This window comes from Eucalyptus grandis, chromosome 3 (genome assembly GCF_016545825.1).
Source record: "Eucalyptus grandis isolate ANBG69807.140 chromosome 3, ASM1654582v1, whole genome shotgun sequence".
Classification (NCBI taxonomy): domain Eukaryota; kingdom Viridiplantae; phylum Streptophyta; class Magnoliopsida; order Myrtales; family Myrtaceae; genus Eucalyptus; species Eucalyptus grandis.
In genome coordinates, this window is record NC_052614.1 from 64,338,749 (window position 1) to 64,354,291 (window position 15,543).

At 40.1% G+C, this 15,543-nt stretch overlaps 2 protein-coding genes across 2 annotated transcripts; both read right to left on the reverse strand.

The window, feature by feature from the left end:
- Window positions 1-679: 679 nt before the first annotated feature.
- On the reverse strand, window positions 680-4,376 carry LOC104450779 (probable LRR receptor-like serine/threonine-protein kinase At1g34110). Its single transcript, XM_010065467.3, has 2 exons — window positions 1,622-4,376; window positions 680-1,340 (listed from the first exon to the last, which is right to left on the reverse strand). Exons 1-2 carry the CDS (start codon window positions 4,101-4,103, stop codon window positions 1,033-1,035), a joined length of 2,790 nt encoding a protein of 929 aa, XP_010063769.2. The 5' UTR covers window positions 4,104-4,376; the 3' UTR covers window positions 680-1,032.
- Window positions 4,377-13,148: 8,772 nt separating this feature from the next.
- On the reverse strand, window positions 13,149-15,221 carry LOC104429627 (LRR receptor-like serine/threonine-protein kinase ER2). The gene is given in 2 exon segments (XM_010042480.3): window positions 13,149-14,942; window positions 14,945-15,221. Coding segments are annotated over 2 exon segments (2,031 nt in total). The 5' UTR covers window positions 15,182-15,221.
- Window positions 15,222-15,543: the final 322 nt, after the last annotated feature.

Consider the following 15,543-nt stretch of genomic DNA (forward strand, 5'->3'; position numbering starts at 1 on the left):
GGACTTAGGTTCTTGGGGGCCCTGGGATTCTGATGGCTCAATCTGAGCCCCCGGCGAGCTGACTCAAGACATGAGAGACTGGACTCGGGACCCAATGGCCAGACGCAAGGACCCTGCGCAGTCCGCCTCTACTCCATCGATAAATTATTTCTTTCAAAAGCTTTATGATGTTCTCATGTGTACATGCCAAACAGACAGTAGAAACAGAATTTTGTAAATCGTTTTCCAGGAATAGGTTTACCGACCAAAGCATTGTCCGACCGAAGAACCAAGTTAGGGAAACAAACAGACTCGGAGAGAGCTCGTAACAACCAACTTTTGCATTCATTCTAGTGAGTTTGTAAAAAATTCAAGGGCGGATTTACTTTTGACCGTTACCCAATGTCAAGCTATTGTCTGTTGCTAGAACTGAAGACGGTTTTATTTCACCTGGGAGGAGTCAAAACATCCCTACCTCAGTGTACCTCATGAGTCTAGAATGTAATGTTGAAGATTGCAAGCAGAACTATACAACAGAGCCTAGTTCATAAAGAGGTCAGTTGCCTAGGAAATCAGCAACGAAATTCCTCTCTCCAGTCAGGCTATTGTCTCAACAACTAATCGATGCACCCTAAGCCTCCGATGCACACCTACAATCTTAGTGATTTTCCATGGAATCAGCCTTGATGCTATGTGATGCTGAGATAAACAGAACCGAAACAGTTCTTTAAGAAACTCTCCCATAAAATGGAGAAAGCTGAACAAGGCTAATATGGCTCGAATAAGCTCGAAATATTATCAATTTCAACCCCAAAATTTTGCCTGTTTTCCATGAGAACACCTTAGAACTTTTTACATGACATGAAGGGTTTACTTTGAAACACGTATGTAGCTGCAAGAGAAATCGTACCTCCATCTAATCCTAATCTTCTCTATTACAAACCATATTAAACAAAACGGAACACGTTAAAAAAAAAAAAAAAAAACAAAAGGACCATGCTTCTTTCCGTCACCTCTTTTACATAAGCAGTAGTGTATTAGCTAGACAAGGATTTACCTAGCATTGAGAAGCATGCGGAGTACACTCTTCATTTTCGGCCTTGAATCAGGATTTATACTGACACATGCCAGAGCAACTCTCAGAACTGCAAGCATTTGGCTCCTCACGGTGAGGGATGTTCTACTCACACTAAAATCGAGGATGTGGTCCCACTTATCTTGCTTTGAAGTGTTAGTTGACACCCACTTTGTTAACTCGGTTCCCTGGCTACACGCTCGCTTCCCAGTGAGCAGTTCCAGCAGCACGACCCCGAAGCTATACACATTTCCAGCCGTCGTTATCCTCATCGTGTAAGCATACTCTGCGAGCCATGGGATGAGAACAACTAATGGTTAGTTTTGAGGCCAAAAGGCAGCCATGGCATGGCATCAACCAGATTGACAATGGATAAACCGTTGGTAAGAAAAGCTTGATGAACTAAATCAAGCACGGTAGAGAAAAAATACGCCCACTATTTTCTTTTGATAATTCTTAATAATGTGTAACTTTATCAAGAAAATGCAGTCACCTTGAGAAGGTATAACAAATTGCTGATTGTCAAAAGTAATGTTAACAGAATAAGTAAAATTCAAAGTAAATCACCTGGAGGTATGTAGCCAACAGATCCTGCAACAGTAGAGAGGCTGCCTGTGCTCTTTGATGGATCGATTACCTTACAGAGCTCGATATCTCCCACCTGAGGTTCCTTCAAGGACTTGAGCAGAATGCTCTTACTCGAAAGGTCGAGCAGGAGAATTGGACCGGAGGAACAATCATGCAGAAACACAAGACCCTGAGCCACTCCAACTGCAATACTGTAACGGCTTGCCCAATCCAATTCATTAGAGCTGTCATGCAAAACATCGAAGAGGGTGCCCTTTTGCACATACTCATAAAAGAGATACCCACTATCAATAGTCAAGACATAGGCTAGTGGGGTCATGACATTGGAGTTGTTTAACTTTGCCAGGACTTCTAGCTCTTGTCCAAACTTGTCATGGCTACCCAATTGGAATATCTTATCGCTCCAGTTAAGCTTCTTGATATAGTAGCTTGTTCCAGATGGCATGGTTGCTTTATAATAGGTTGAAAACCTGGTCTTCAAAATGATTTTCGTTGGATCAGAAACTTCTTCCATGGCCTTGGTGAAGTCTATACTTGATCTGTGGATACCACTTGAAGTCAAAAAGCTGCTGTCGATGACTTGAGGAAGAGGAAGGTTCTCGCCTAATTGCAAGTGCTCGTCGTTGACACGGTAAAAGCGTTTTGATACTGATATAACAACCACTGCAACGACAAACACGGCAAAAACAGCAGAGCCCAGTGCAGTAAGGATTGGCACAGCAACAGAGTTTCTTTTCCGTATGACATCAGGGCTCGGTGGTGTCCCAATAATGAGGCCTTCGTTTCCACCAAATTCCACTCTAACCATTTTTCTAAACTTCGGAAGAATACCTGACAGACGATTATTGGAAAGTATCAACTGTGTCAGGGCCGCCATCTCAGTAAATGACTGGGGAACCGGACCTGAAAACCGGTTGTCTGAAAGATCCAAAATCTCTAGGTTTCCTAACTGAGAGAAAGTATCCGGGATATTCCCATTGAAATGATTACTACTGAGGTTCAAAACAATCTGCAAACTCTGTGGCATGGTCGGGATAGGCCCACTAAGTTGATTTTTCCCCAGCTGGAGTTCTAATAAACCTGGTAAGCTCTCTATGCCAGTGGGTATTGGGCCATTCAGATAGTTGTGCTGCAAATGCAAGGTAGTGAGGTTCCGCAACTTCGGAAGAGAAGATGGAATGGTACCAGTCAGCAGGTTCCAGCTGATATTCAGCTGTGCTAAACTCACTAACTGCATAAGTTGGCCTGGGATGTCCCCACTAATCTTGTTGAACTGGAGCTTCATGACTTGAATACTGCTGAGATTTCCCAACTCTGGTGGCAAGGGACCAGTGAGATTATTCTGCGCCAAATTCAACAGGGCCAAACTCCGACATTTGCCCAGTTCCGGAGGGACTGCTCCTGTCAAGCTATTATTTTCCAGTTCCAAGTACGTCAATTTCCCAAGGCTTCCCAACGAATCAGAAGGGATCGTACCACTAAGTAAATTGCTACCCAGTCTCAACCTGAACATGTCAGGCGATATATTTTTAGGTATCAGCCCCTTCAACTGATTGTAAGACAAATCCACACGCAACAAATTTGACTGCGACAAAAGGTCGGGCGGAATAGACCCACTCAGATTATTGTAGCTAAGATCCAAAATTTTGAGAGACCTTGTTAACCCAATGGGAATTGGGCCGCTGAAGTTATTTTGGTTTGCAGAGAAACGGTAAAGTGATGTGATATTAGCTAGACTATCCGGGATTTTGCCTGAAAGCCGGTTCACGCTAAGATCAAGCAGGACCAAATTCCGATAATCTGCGACTCCCACAGGGATTTCACCTTCGAATTCATTGACCGAAAGCTGGAGCTCCTCCAGAACCTTGGACAGGTTAACTGGAACTGACCCCTGGAACTTATTCACACTAAGATTCAAACTCTTCAACTTGACTAACCCATCTAATTTTGAGTCAATGTTTCCATTCATTTGATTATAAGACAAGTCCAAGACCTCCAACCCAACAAAACCAGTAAAAGAAGGCAAAGGACCTACCAGTGCATTCCTGCTGAAGTTCAACCGATTGAGCCACACAATTTTGCCACAAGAAGTGATGAACTCAGCAGGGAGTGAGCCCAAATGGTTGTCGGACAGATCAAGAACCTGTAAAGAATCAATCTGGCAAATCACAGACAAAAAGCCGGAGGAAGCGAGAGAGAACCCAGAGAGAGAGAGCTCGATCACGGAAGAGTTATCCCGACTGCATGTGACCCCTTTCCATCCACACGGGTCGTCGGTGCTGTTCCACGACAAGTCAGGACTCAATATTTTCCGGAGATTGGTCATGACTTCGAATTGAGGTGACGACAACTTAGAGAAGGCCAAAGGGTAGAAGGAGAAGAGGAAGGAGAAGAAGAACAAGAGAGGGATGAGCAAACGGTGGTTGCCGCTACGCGCGCACCCGCCCATCTTTCGGTTCATTTCGATACGGCAAAAGGCTAAAAAATGGTGGTGTAGTGAAGCGAGAGATTTCGTAGCTAGCCTCGGAAACCCAAGAGGGAGTATATAAAGAGAGCCAAAGCACAAGCAATATCTGGCTCGGGTAGTGGGAAAAAGAGAAGATAAAAGCGGAAGAAGGAGCGGGGAAAGAGTGAGGGAGGGGTCGAGGACGAGAAAATACAAGCCCGTCAAGAAAAAAGAGGAGCAAGAGAAAAGGAAGAGAGAGACAGAGAGGGAGAAAGTGATTTAATGGCGTGTGTTCTGGGCTTGGGAGGAAGGTGGAGTTGACCGATGCTGCAGAAAAAGAGAGAGACTTTGACTCAGAACAGTGCGCGACTCTCTCTCTCTCTCTCTCTCTCGTGTGTTCTTGTTCTTGTTCTTCGCCTTGGTTTGACTCCGGAACGTAAGACACACTTCGCCTCCGACGACCCGCTTTCGTGAATTTTGGCGAGTCTTCGGTGATAACTGCCAGATGGGGTCCTTCTCGTGGGCCCCCCCCCGTCCTTGACTTTTTTTGCCCGCCTCTATTTGCCACCTTTCTCTTCTCTTCCTTTTGTTTACCGTGGAAGAAAAGGCAGACGTTCGTCCTTCCAAGCTCTGACCACTTGAGGATACCGCCCGCCCTGATGACCTATCCCTTAACTTTGGGTTGAGCTTCGAATCCATCCTGAACTTTTAAGTCTGGTTTCAGATTTATCCTTGTTAGGTCTTTGTCCAAAAATCGTCACTATTCATCCCTAATTTTTCTTTTAATTATTTTAGTCAAAGAACGATTTTGCCACGTCCCCTTACTAATGTGGATTTGTTAGCGACATAGATATATCATATCAAACAACCAATAGTGATTTTTGGACGGAGGTTTAGCGGAGGCAGATTGAAGACTAGATAGAAAGTTGATGATTTTTTTAAACTTAAAAAAAAATCAAAATAGATTTGGGATTAGAGTTAAAATTGATATTTAAAAAAATGTACAAAGCAAATATGGGACTGGACCTATAGTTGGGATTTTCTTTTATAAAAAATAAAATATTCATGGAAAAATTGAGAGTGACTCTAAAATTTGGATTTTTTTTAGATAAAAAATAGTTGGAGGCAGAATTGAGATTGGATCTAAAGTTTTAGGAAAATTGCTTGCCTTTGGCTTCATCTTTCCAAACTCTGACCACTTGATAATACCACACGCATTGATGACATGAATGATGGCCTAATTCCCTAAAAAAACCATCAACTTTAGGCTTTAGTTTCAACTTGAACCTTAGGTTTAATCTCAAATTTATCCTCGTTAGTCCTTTATTAAAAAATCTTTGCTAATAATCATTCTTTTCATGAAATTTTTATCAAAGAACGGTTTCATTTTGAATATGATTTTTCGCGTTGTCTTACTAATGTGAATTTATTTCCAATGTAGAAATACCACGTCAAATAACTGATAACGGTATTTAGACGAAAGATTAATAGAGTTAAATTTAAGTCTAGATTGAAAGTTAGTGATTTGTTACCGATGTCATAAACAACCATCCAATCCACCGTCGCGGTTGGGCTGTGTTTGGATTTGAGGCGCTAGGCTTCACTGTGCCGAACGTAAAAGGAATGGAAGAAGGAGGGAAAGAAAAGAGGACAAAAAAAAAAAAAAAAGGAAATAAGAAATTGTGAGTTGGACCACAAAAAAGGGAGCAAATTTTCGGGCCCAAACTAGATTTCTGGTCCACCATAAGCATGAGAGTCAATCCATCAGTAAAAGGCCATTTTTCATACCGGATAAATAAAAAGAATTTCCAACTCATTTCCAAGCGAACATAAGAAATGATTCGCGCTATTTCAACATCCTGACACCCATTGTGATATTGATTTTACTACATTATTTCTTGCCAGTTCAACTCTTGATTTAAGATTATTTCCTACGTTTTTTTCTTCTTTTTCTTTTTTATTTATTTTGCTTTACTAAAAAACCATATCACCCGTGTCCCTTTTAAACACCCCTTTTGCACCCTAACCGTTTTTCCCGCACCCATTACATGTCAACTCTTCCTTCACATTTGTTTTCTTCTAAACATATTCTCCATTGTTGCAATTTGAGCAAGCACCAATCGTATATCAAAATCATAAATGTTAGTTTTATGTGTAAGGTATTTATTATATTTCCATAGACTATCATCATGATCGCGAATTTTTCGATTTCTATTTTTAATACAAATTTACGAGAATTTACTCAATGATTGAATATTGTGATTGATGTATCCATTATATACAATTTACTTATCTTTCATTGAATTGTATTTTTTGTAGTGCTATCACTATGGAAGATAATATTGAAGAGGACCTCGATCACTTAAATGTATCTAATGATGATGAAACTGCAAATGGAGAGCAATAATCAATCATGGCAATAGGTTCATTTGAAACTTTACCAAGAAATCTTCTAACAACAAAGGATCTTTTGAGTAGAGCGTGGAGGCATCTTCCTGCTCAAGGTTTTGTAGTCTTTATGAAAAGGTAGAAGAGAGACAAATACATTATTCTTGGTTGTGATATGGGACGTAATTATCGCAATTGATATGATATCTCTATTACACATTAGAGAAGAAAGACTAGATCTTGCTTAGTTTACTATCCTTTTGAAGTTCCTTGCTACGCAAACAAGAATGGATCACGGTCACTCAAAATATTAAATGCATCACACGAACATGTCCTCTAAGAGATATATTCAGACATTCTACGTGTCGTCGCTTTTCTAAAATTTAAGTTCACTTGTGAAAGAGTTGTCTAAAGCTAGTATACTTCCCCGCCAAATTCTTTCTTCCTTGAGATAGAGTAATCCCATAGTTTAAGCTATTGCTAAAAATGTTTACAACATAAAAGTGAAATTCTGTTGTGAATATTCAAATGGTCGCACTATGGTCCAAGCTTTTTTGGAGGAACTTGGTGTAGTTGGATTCAATTACAATTTTAAACATGATGTTGAGTGTCACTGGACATATTTATTTTTCTCTCATCCTATCTCTTGGCATTAATTAAGAGCTTCTTAGGTGTTTTTTTTATAAAGGATTGTACTTATAAGACCAATAGATACAAAATACATTTGTTAGATATTATTGGAGTTTCTAGCTTTATACCTCTTTTTGCTCATGCTTTGCATTTTTTCAAGAAGGGAAGAAGAAGAAGATTATGTTTGGGATTTGAGGATGCTTAGCAACATATGGGGTGTTGATTGTCAACTTAAAGCTATTGTCACTAATAGAGAGTTGGCAGTGACGAATGCAATTCGATTCATTTTTTCCTAAAAGCGTGAACTTGTTGTGCATTTGGCACATTGAGAAAAATATTTGTGGTTAACAGTAAATCCCAGTTTGAAGAATGAATGGATTGGGATTCTTTTCTTTCTGGTAAGTCCAAAGTTATGAACTCTAAGAGTGAAGTGGAATATGGTGCAAATAGTCAACAATTTCAAGTTCGTTGTAAGGAAAAGCCATTGGTTCGTAATTACATTAAGACTACATGATTTCCTTTTAAAAAAATTTGTGCCTACCTGGACAAACTTGCACATGCATTTTGGGAACTATGTCATTTCAAGAGATGAAGGGAGCACGTTTGACTTTGAAAGAATATCTATAAGTTTCAGATATGACTTGTAGTTGAGAATCGATTTCAAGAAATCAAAACCAAATTATCAAGTGAAAAGGTAAAAGGTTCTCATCATCTTAACATTCCTCTTTTCAGGGACTTAATTACTCAGGTGTCAGTATTTACTTTAGGTAAGCTCTCCAAGCAATATGAGATTGCTAAAAGTAGAGTTGAGCTACCTGTTTGTACTGGGCATTTTATGCAATCCTGATGTGCGCATAAAATAAGATTTAAGTTTTATGACGGTTTACCTCTAGATATAATTAATCAACAATGGAAGCTTGATATAAGATCCTTTTTGGAATGTGATATCATGCAAAATAATGAAGAAGATTCATTTCCGCAACTACTCCATGAGTTGGAAAAGGGTATTAAGAATGGTCACTTTCCAAAAAGGAAATTGTTCGAAAGCAAATTGAGCTATTTTTATGAGCAAGTGATCCTTTCTCATATGAGCCCTTATCTACATCTCATAAAGGTCGTCCTTCCACTTCAAAACTAAAGTGGAAACAACTTCTACACGACGCTATTCTTTTGCATTTGAAATTGTTCAAAAGGGTAGAAATGTAAGGTTCATGATCATAATAGTTGGACATGTAACCGAAAGGAAAATATCTCAAATCAAGCTCACATTCAAAGATTATTGAAATTCATGGTGGCGAAATATATTAGGCACAGAGGACTCAAGAATGCAATAATCCAACATGAAATATGAATTCTAAAGTTGGAGCTTCTCACATTATGACATGCAAAATTATTCCTTTATATATGTTTACTTTAAGTAAATAATTACTCTCTTATTTATGTAATTGAAAACTTTTATTGTTTGATTTAGGTAAAATATATTTTTAAGAGAGTAGCCTTTTCGAGGGGAGCCAAGCTAATGAATAGACAAAAATATCTTTTATTAAGTTGTGTATGCAACTTATTGTTGCATACATTTGTATTTTGAGGATAATTTTCTTTTCGTTGATAGTTCTATGAAAATTATGATGCATTTATAATTGACAAAAGATATGTGTTTGCTAATGGTTTGAATGGGGTTTCTTATAATGCTAGTACAAAGCATTCTCTGTAATAATGTTAAGGGAGCATTCAACGATGTCATGAAAGATAATGTTTATTGGACAACCACATTTACCGAATAAAATGAAAGTTGAGCAATTGAAATACACGGACAACAACATAACGATATCGTATGTTTGGAACAATTATGATATTATTGTTGATTATTTATATTAATCAAGATTGCACAAATATCTCGTTTAATAGTGCATACCTTGATTGATATACATTACTTTAGATAATTGTCTCATAAAGCCTATATGTACTCTAATGTAATGTTCATTATGATATAAGATTTTCTATATAATATTATCCTAAGTTTGAGATAATTATGATAGTGCTGTTGATTATCTATATCAATCAAGATTGCACGAATATCTCATTTAATTGTACATATCTTGATTTATATACATTACTTTAAATAGTTGTTTCAAAGGCCTATATATAATCTAATGTAATTTTCATTATGATATATTAAAATATTCTAAAATATTATATTCCTCTCTTCCGCATTATTTTGAATGAAGTTCCACCATTGGCAATTATCCATTAAGGATTGTTTTGTTTCGCGGGAAATTAATGATTTGAAAAATATTTTCCTAAAAGTAATTGCTTTATAGCTTATGAAAATGAATAAATGAAAAATATTTTCATCATCCACAAAAGTAATTGATATACATTACTTTAGATAGTTGTCTCATAAATCCTATATACACTCTAATGTAATGTTCATTATGATATATAGGGATGAGCATCGGTTTAAGGTCAATCTTGGATCAACCTTGGACCGACCCAACTCTATCAGTCTTAGCCCGGTTCTTAGGGGGACTAGGTTAGTCCCTAGGATTCCTGGACCAATATTGTGTGGGTTAATCCTTGGTCCTAGGAGTTTAGAGTCTATTCAACATAGATCAATCCTGACTGTATATAAATTATATATTATAGATCTACAATATTATTTATATTTTTTACAAATGAGGAAAATGTCTCTATGAGGAGTCCTCACGACATTCAAAACTATGTAAATAGCTCTTCACGGCATCCTCCTCTAGTACTCGATCTCTTATGTCTTTTTCGTCCTCTTAGTCTTCAATTTGTCAAAATCGAAATAAACAACTTTCCCACTTGTCGCTCGACACTTGCCTCCCTTGCTTTTGGTTGCTTGTGCCACTCACTACTTGATGCTTGCCCCGCTCGCCTCTCTTCGCTAACCTCACTTGTTGCTGAACCCATTGGGTCAGCTTAGTCCTCAATCACCTTTTCAAAGAGTATAAAAAATGAAACAAAAAAATTATTGGTTGGTCCCAAGTTGACCTTGGAATTGAACTAAACCCATTAGGTTGGTCTAGTCCTCGATTCGAGGCTCAATAGGTTCGGTCATCAGCCCCAAAAATTGAGGACTAACACCGTGCAGTTTGGTCCTAGGGTTAAGGAGTGGACCGATCCAACCAAGAACATGCCCACCCCTAATGATATATCGAAATATATTAAAATTTTCTATTCCTCTTGTCCGCTTTATTCTTAACATGGTATCAAAACTGGAGGTTATGAATTTGAATCTTTCCATACTCCATTTGTCTTCGCAATTAGATTTCCACGGTTAGTACTAGGTAAAAAAAGAAAGAAAAAAAAGACTAGACTAAGCATGAGGAAAAGTGTCAAAGTAATTAAATATAAAACCATGTCTTCATCTAATAATTTAAGCTTTTAGATTAGATGACAATCCAAATTCCCACACAATTGTGATATGAAAATCCAAACATATGTAATCTTTTGAACTTTTTGAAAATGCTCGTTTCTCCACATTTTTTTTTTTTGGTAAAAGGTAAGAATTGTTTCTCCACATTTGTTTCTTAGGAAACGTGCTAAAAAAGTCCTAAACCTTTTGCATTTGTGCCAATTTAGTCATAAACCTTTTGTTTGTGCCAATTAAATCCTAAACATTTTTATGTTGTGCCAATTCAGTCCTTTCCGGCCAATTTTGGCCGGATTTTACTGATTGAACACCGGTCGGCTGATGTGGCTTGATCGGTGCGCGTGGACAACTTTTAATAATATTTAAATTTTTTGAATTTTTTTTTTTTTTTTTTTTTTTTTTTCTTCTCGTCTTCTTCCAACAACCGGCATTTGGAGCTCGACGACTGGCCAAAGGCGACGGACAAGTGAGGTCAAGGTCGACCTCGCCGGCCACCTCGCTAGTGGCCGCAAGGGCGACCTTGCGGTGGGCGGCGAGGCTCGCCCGCCCGACGCGAGGCCGCCCTCGAGGCCTGGGCGGTGAGGGCGAGCGAACCTAGGGAGAGAAGGGAAAGGTTAGATCTGGAGGACAAAGGACTAGATCGAGAAGCCGAGGACCCACCGTCGCTACCCCGTCGCAACCGTCACTCCCTACAATCGCTTTCACCCCCCGACGCTATCGCCTTTGTCCTCCCAAACCCCGAGCCATGGGCGAGGCTCGACCCTTGTCAAATCCGGCGTGGGCTAGCCTCGTCGCCCAGGCCTCGAGGGCAACCTCTCGCCGGCCATGGGCAAGCCTCGCCACCCCGCACGAGGCTCGATCCTTGCTACCCCCGCGCGAGGCTCTATCCTTGCCGAGATCCGACAAGGGCGAGCTGCCCTCGCAGCCACCGGTGAGGCCGACCTCGACCTCGCCAATTGTCACCTCTAGCCAGGTCACCGAGGTCCGGCGACCGGTTGGAGGAAGAAGAAGAGAAGAAAAAAAGAAAAAATAAAGGAAAAATAAAAATATATATTCAAAATATATTAAAATATTATTAAAAGTTGTCAACGTCAACGTCAATCAGGCCACATCAGCCGATCGACGTTCAATCAGCAAAATCAAGCCAAAATTGACCGAAAAGGACTGAATTGGCACAATTTAAAAAGGTTTAAGACTTAATTGGCACTAAAAAAAGGTTTATGATTAAATTGATACAAATGCAAAAGGTTTAGGACTTTTTTGGCAGTTTTCCCTGGTTTCTTATGTTTGCTGCTATAGTTTTGTTGTGCTTAGCAATGTGATGTTATGTGTGATGAATGATGATGCATGTCGGTTGAGTTAGCTGACTATTAACTTGCTTATGTTATTATTACGTTGTACACGACGATCCGAATTTGAAACAGTGTTAGTATCATTGGTGGGTATTTGATACGATTCATGCTCATTTAACATTGGCCACAGTCCGTTGCTCGAAACCACCATCAAGAATCGATAGTCACCGCAGCCTGCCATGAGGCCAAGGGCAATGAACCTTCACCACGACCTAAAACTAATCCTTTAAATGCCTCAGACATCGCTGGAAACAACCATCCCATGGTGTGGTCATCGCGGTTGGGTTGTGACAGGATTTAGAGGGGTCTGGCTTCACTGTGGGCAATGTAAAAGGAGCGCAGAAGGGAAAAAGAAAAGAAGAAGATAAAGATTAAGGAACGATGAAAAGTTCAAAGCCCAAACAAGACTTCAAACCCACCATCAGCTTTAAGTGTCGGATTCGTCGGGAAGAAAAAGCCATTTTCCATATTGAGTAGTGAAAAAGGTTTTCCATACTCAATTTCAAGCAAACACCAAAATAAATAAATAAATAAATAAATAAATAAAAATCCATTATTTTCCTGATAAATGACTTTCCTATAAACAATTTTCAAAAGTAATAAATCCTCTGCAAAACAGACACAGTCCGAATTTGTGTGATTCTTTCGCGTCTTCATTTGGCAATTAAAAGGACGTCGAGCATTTGCCAATTGAAAGGATGTCGACCAGACCTTATGCATAAGACATCTTCGACATGTAGATTAAATGGGATGAATAATTGCAAAAGTCATTGCCACCCAAGCTACTCTGTGAAGACTTACTTTTCGATTTGAGGCTATGCGCCGGTAATTTAGCAGGTGAATATCGAAATTCGAATATGACTAGTTCCTTCATGCTCTACAAGCGTACTCCCATTTTCGAGATTGATTTGGATGACTTTCAACAAGAGAATATGAACATGAATTTCAAAGTTGAAGAGATTTGTTAGTTTATAAGCCCAAATGCGATCCTTGAACTTTAGCATTGCATTTCGACTAAAAGAACTTTAGCATTGCATATTAGGTTAAAGTTCAAAAATTACATTGAATAAATTAAAAATTCATGAACTATTCGTGTCATTATCCATTTTCCTATTTGTCGCACAAGATCACTCAATAGAGTAAAGACCTAAAAATCTTATGTGGCATCTACATCGAAAGTTTGAATATCACATGTCATTATGTAGATCTTTCGTAGGAACTACCCGTAACAACGAATTTGCAAAATAGATCCGTTCATCATAAAAAGACTCATTGTTCTAAGATCGCTTTATATTAATTGTTATTTAAACAAGTAAAAGCACAACCATTCTCGTTCCCTCTTCTCGACTTTGCATCACCCGTTTGGTGCCTTAATTTTTTTTTCATTTGCATGGGAAAAGAAAATCTCCTAATTGCGGATGCGATGACGCCGCAAAAGCTTTTCGATACTGATATTAACAACCGCTGATACGACCAACGCAGTAAAAACAGAGAGGCCAGTGCAGTAAGAAGTAGCACAGGAACAGAGTTTCTTTTCTGTATGACAGTAGGGCTCGGTGTTGTCCCATTAATGAGGTCCTTGTTTCCACCAACTTCCACTTTGACAATGTCCCTAAACTTTGGAAGAATACCTGACAGAAGATTATTGGAAAGTATCAACTGTGTCAGGGCCGCCATCTGAGTAAATGACAAGGAAACCGAACCTGAAAACTGGTTGTCTGAGAGATCCAAAATCTCTAGGTTTTTTAGCTGAGTAAAAGTAGTCGGGATAGTCCCATTGAAAAGATTACTGCTGAGGTTCAAAACAATCTGCAAACTCTGTGGCATGGTTGGGATATGCCCACTAAGTTGATTCTTTCCCAGCTGGAGTTCTAATAAACCTGGTAAGATCCCTCTGTCAGCGGGTATTGAGCCACTCAGATTGTTGTGCTGCAAATTCAAGGTAGTGAGGTTCCGCAAGTTCGGAAGAGAAGATGGAATGGTACCAGTCAGCAGGTTCCAGCTGATATTCAACTGTGCTAAACTCCCTAACTGCGTAATTTTTCTAGGGATGTCCCCATCAATCTTGTTTAACTGGAGCTTCATGACTTGAACACTACTGAGATTTCCCAGATCTGGTGGTAAGGGACCAATCAGTTTATTCTGCGCCAAATTCAACAGGGCCAAACTCCGACATTTGCCTAGTCCAGGAGGGACTGCTCCTGTCAAGCTATTATTTTCCAGTTCCAAGTAAGTCAACTTCTCGAGGCTTCCCAACGAATCGGAAGGGATCGTACCATTAAGTAAATTGCTACCCATTCTCAGCCTGAACATGTTAGGCGATAGACTGTTAGGTATCGGCCCCTCCAACTGATTGTAAGACAAATCCACATGCTGCAAATTTGGCGGCGACAGAAGGTCAGGCGGAATAGTCCCACTCAGATTACTGTAGCTAAGATCCAAAATTTTGAGAAACCTCGTTAACCCGCTGGGAATTGGGCCGCTGAAGTTATTTTGGTTCGCAGAGAAACGGGAAAGTGTTGCAATAGTAGCTAGACTATCAGGGATTGTTCCGCCGAGATGATTGAAATACAGAACCAGCACTTCCAACTTTGGGAGCTCCCCTAGTTTGTAGGGGACAGAGCCTGAAAGCTGGTTCACGCTAAGATCAAGCAGGGTCAAACTCCGATAATCTGCGACTCCCTCAGGGATTTCACCTTCGAATCTATTCACCGAAAGCTGGAGCTCCTCCAGAACCTTGGACAGGTTAACTGGAACCGACCCATTGAACACATTCATACTAAGATTCAAACTCTTCAACTTGACTAACCCATCTAATTTTGAGTCAGTGTTTCCATTTATATGATTATAAGACAAGTCCAAGACCTCCAACCCAACAAAACCAGTAAAAGAAGGCAAAGGACCTACCAGTGCATTCCTGCTGAAGTTCAACCGCCTGAGCCCCACAATTTTTCCACAAGAAGTGATGAACTCAGCAGAGAGTGAGCCCAAATTGTTGTCGGACAGGTCAAGAACCTGCAAAGAACCAATCTGGCAAATCACAGGCAAAATATCGGGGGAAACGAGAGAGAGCCCAGAGAGAGAGAGAGCTCGATCACGGAAGAGTTATCCCGACTAAATGTGACCCCTTTCCATCCACACGGGTCTTCGGTGCTGTTCCACGATGACTCAGAACTAGGTATTATCCGGAAGAGACTTCTCATGACTTCGAATTGAGGTGACGACAACTTAGAGAAGGCCAAAGGGTAGAAGGAGAAGAGGAACAAGAAGAAGAACAAGAGAGGGATGAGCAAACGGTGGTTGCCGCTACGCGCGCACCCGCCCATCTTTTGGTTCCTTTCGATACGGCAAAAGGCTAAAAATGGTGGTGTAGTGAAGCGAGAGATTTCGCAGCTAGCCTCGGAAACCCAAGAGGAGTATATAAAGAGAGCCAAAGCACAAGCAATATCTGGCTCGGGTAGTGGGAAAAAGAGAAGATAAAAGCGGAAGAAGGAGCGGGGAAAGAGTGAGAGCAAGAAAATTGAAGCCTATCAAGAACAGCGCCCGACTCCGTGTTGGCGTAGGTTTTGGGCTTCGTGGGAGGTGGGGTTCTCTGATGCTGCAAAAGAGCCTTCGACTGGGAGCAGTGGAAGACTCTCCCTGCTGTGTTCCCGCTCTCCTTCGCCTTGTTCGACTCTTTGACTGGAAA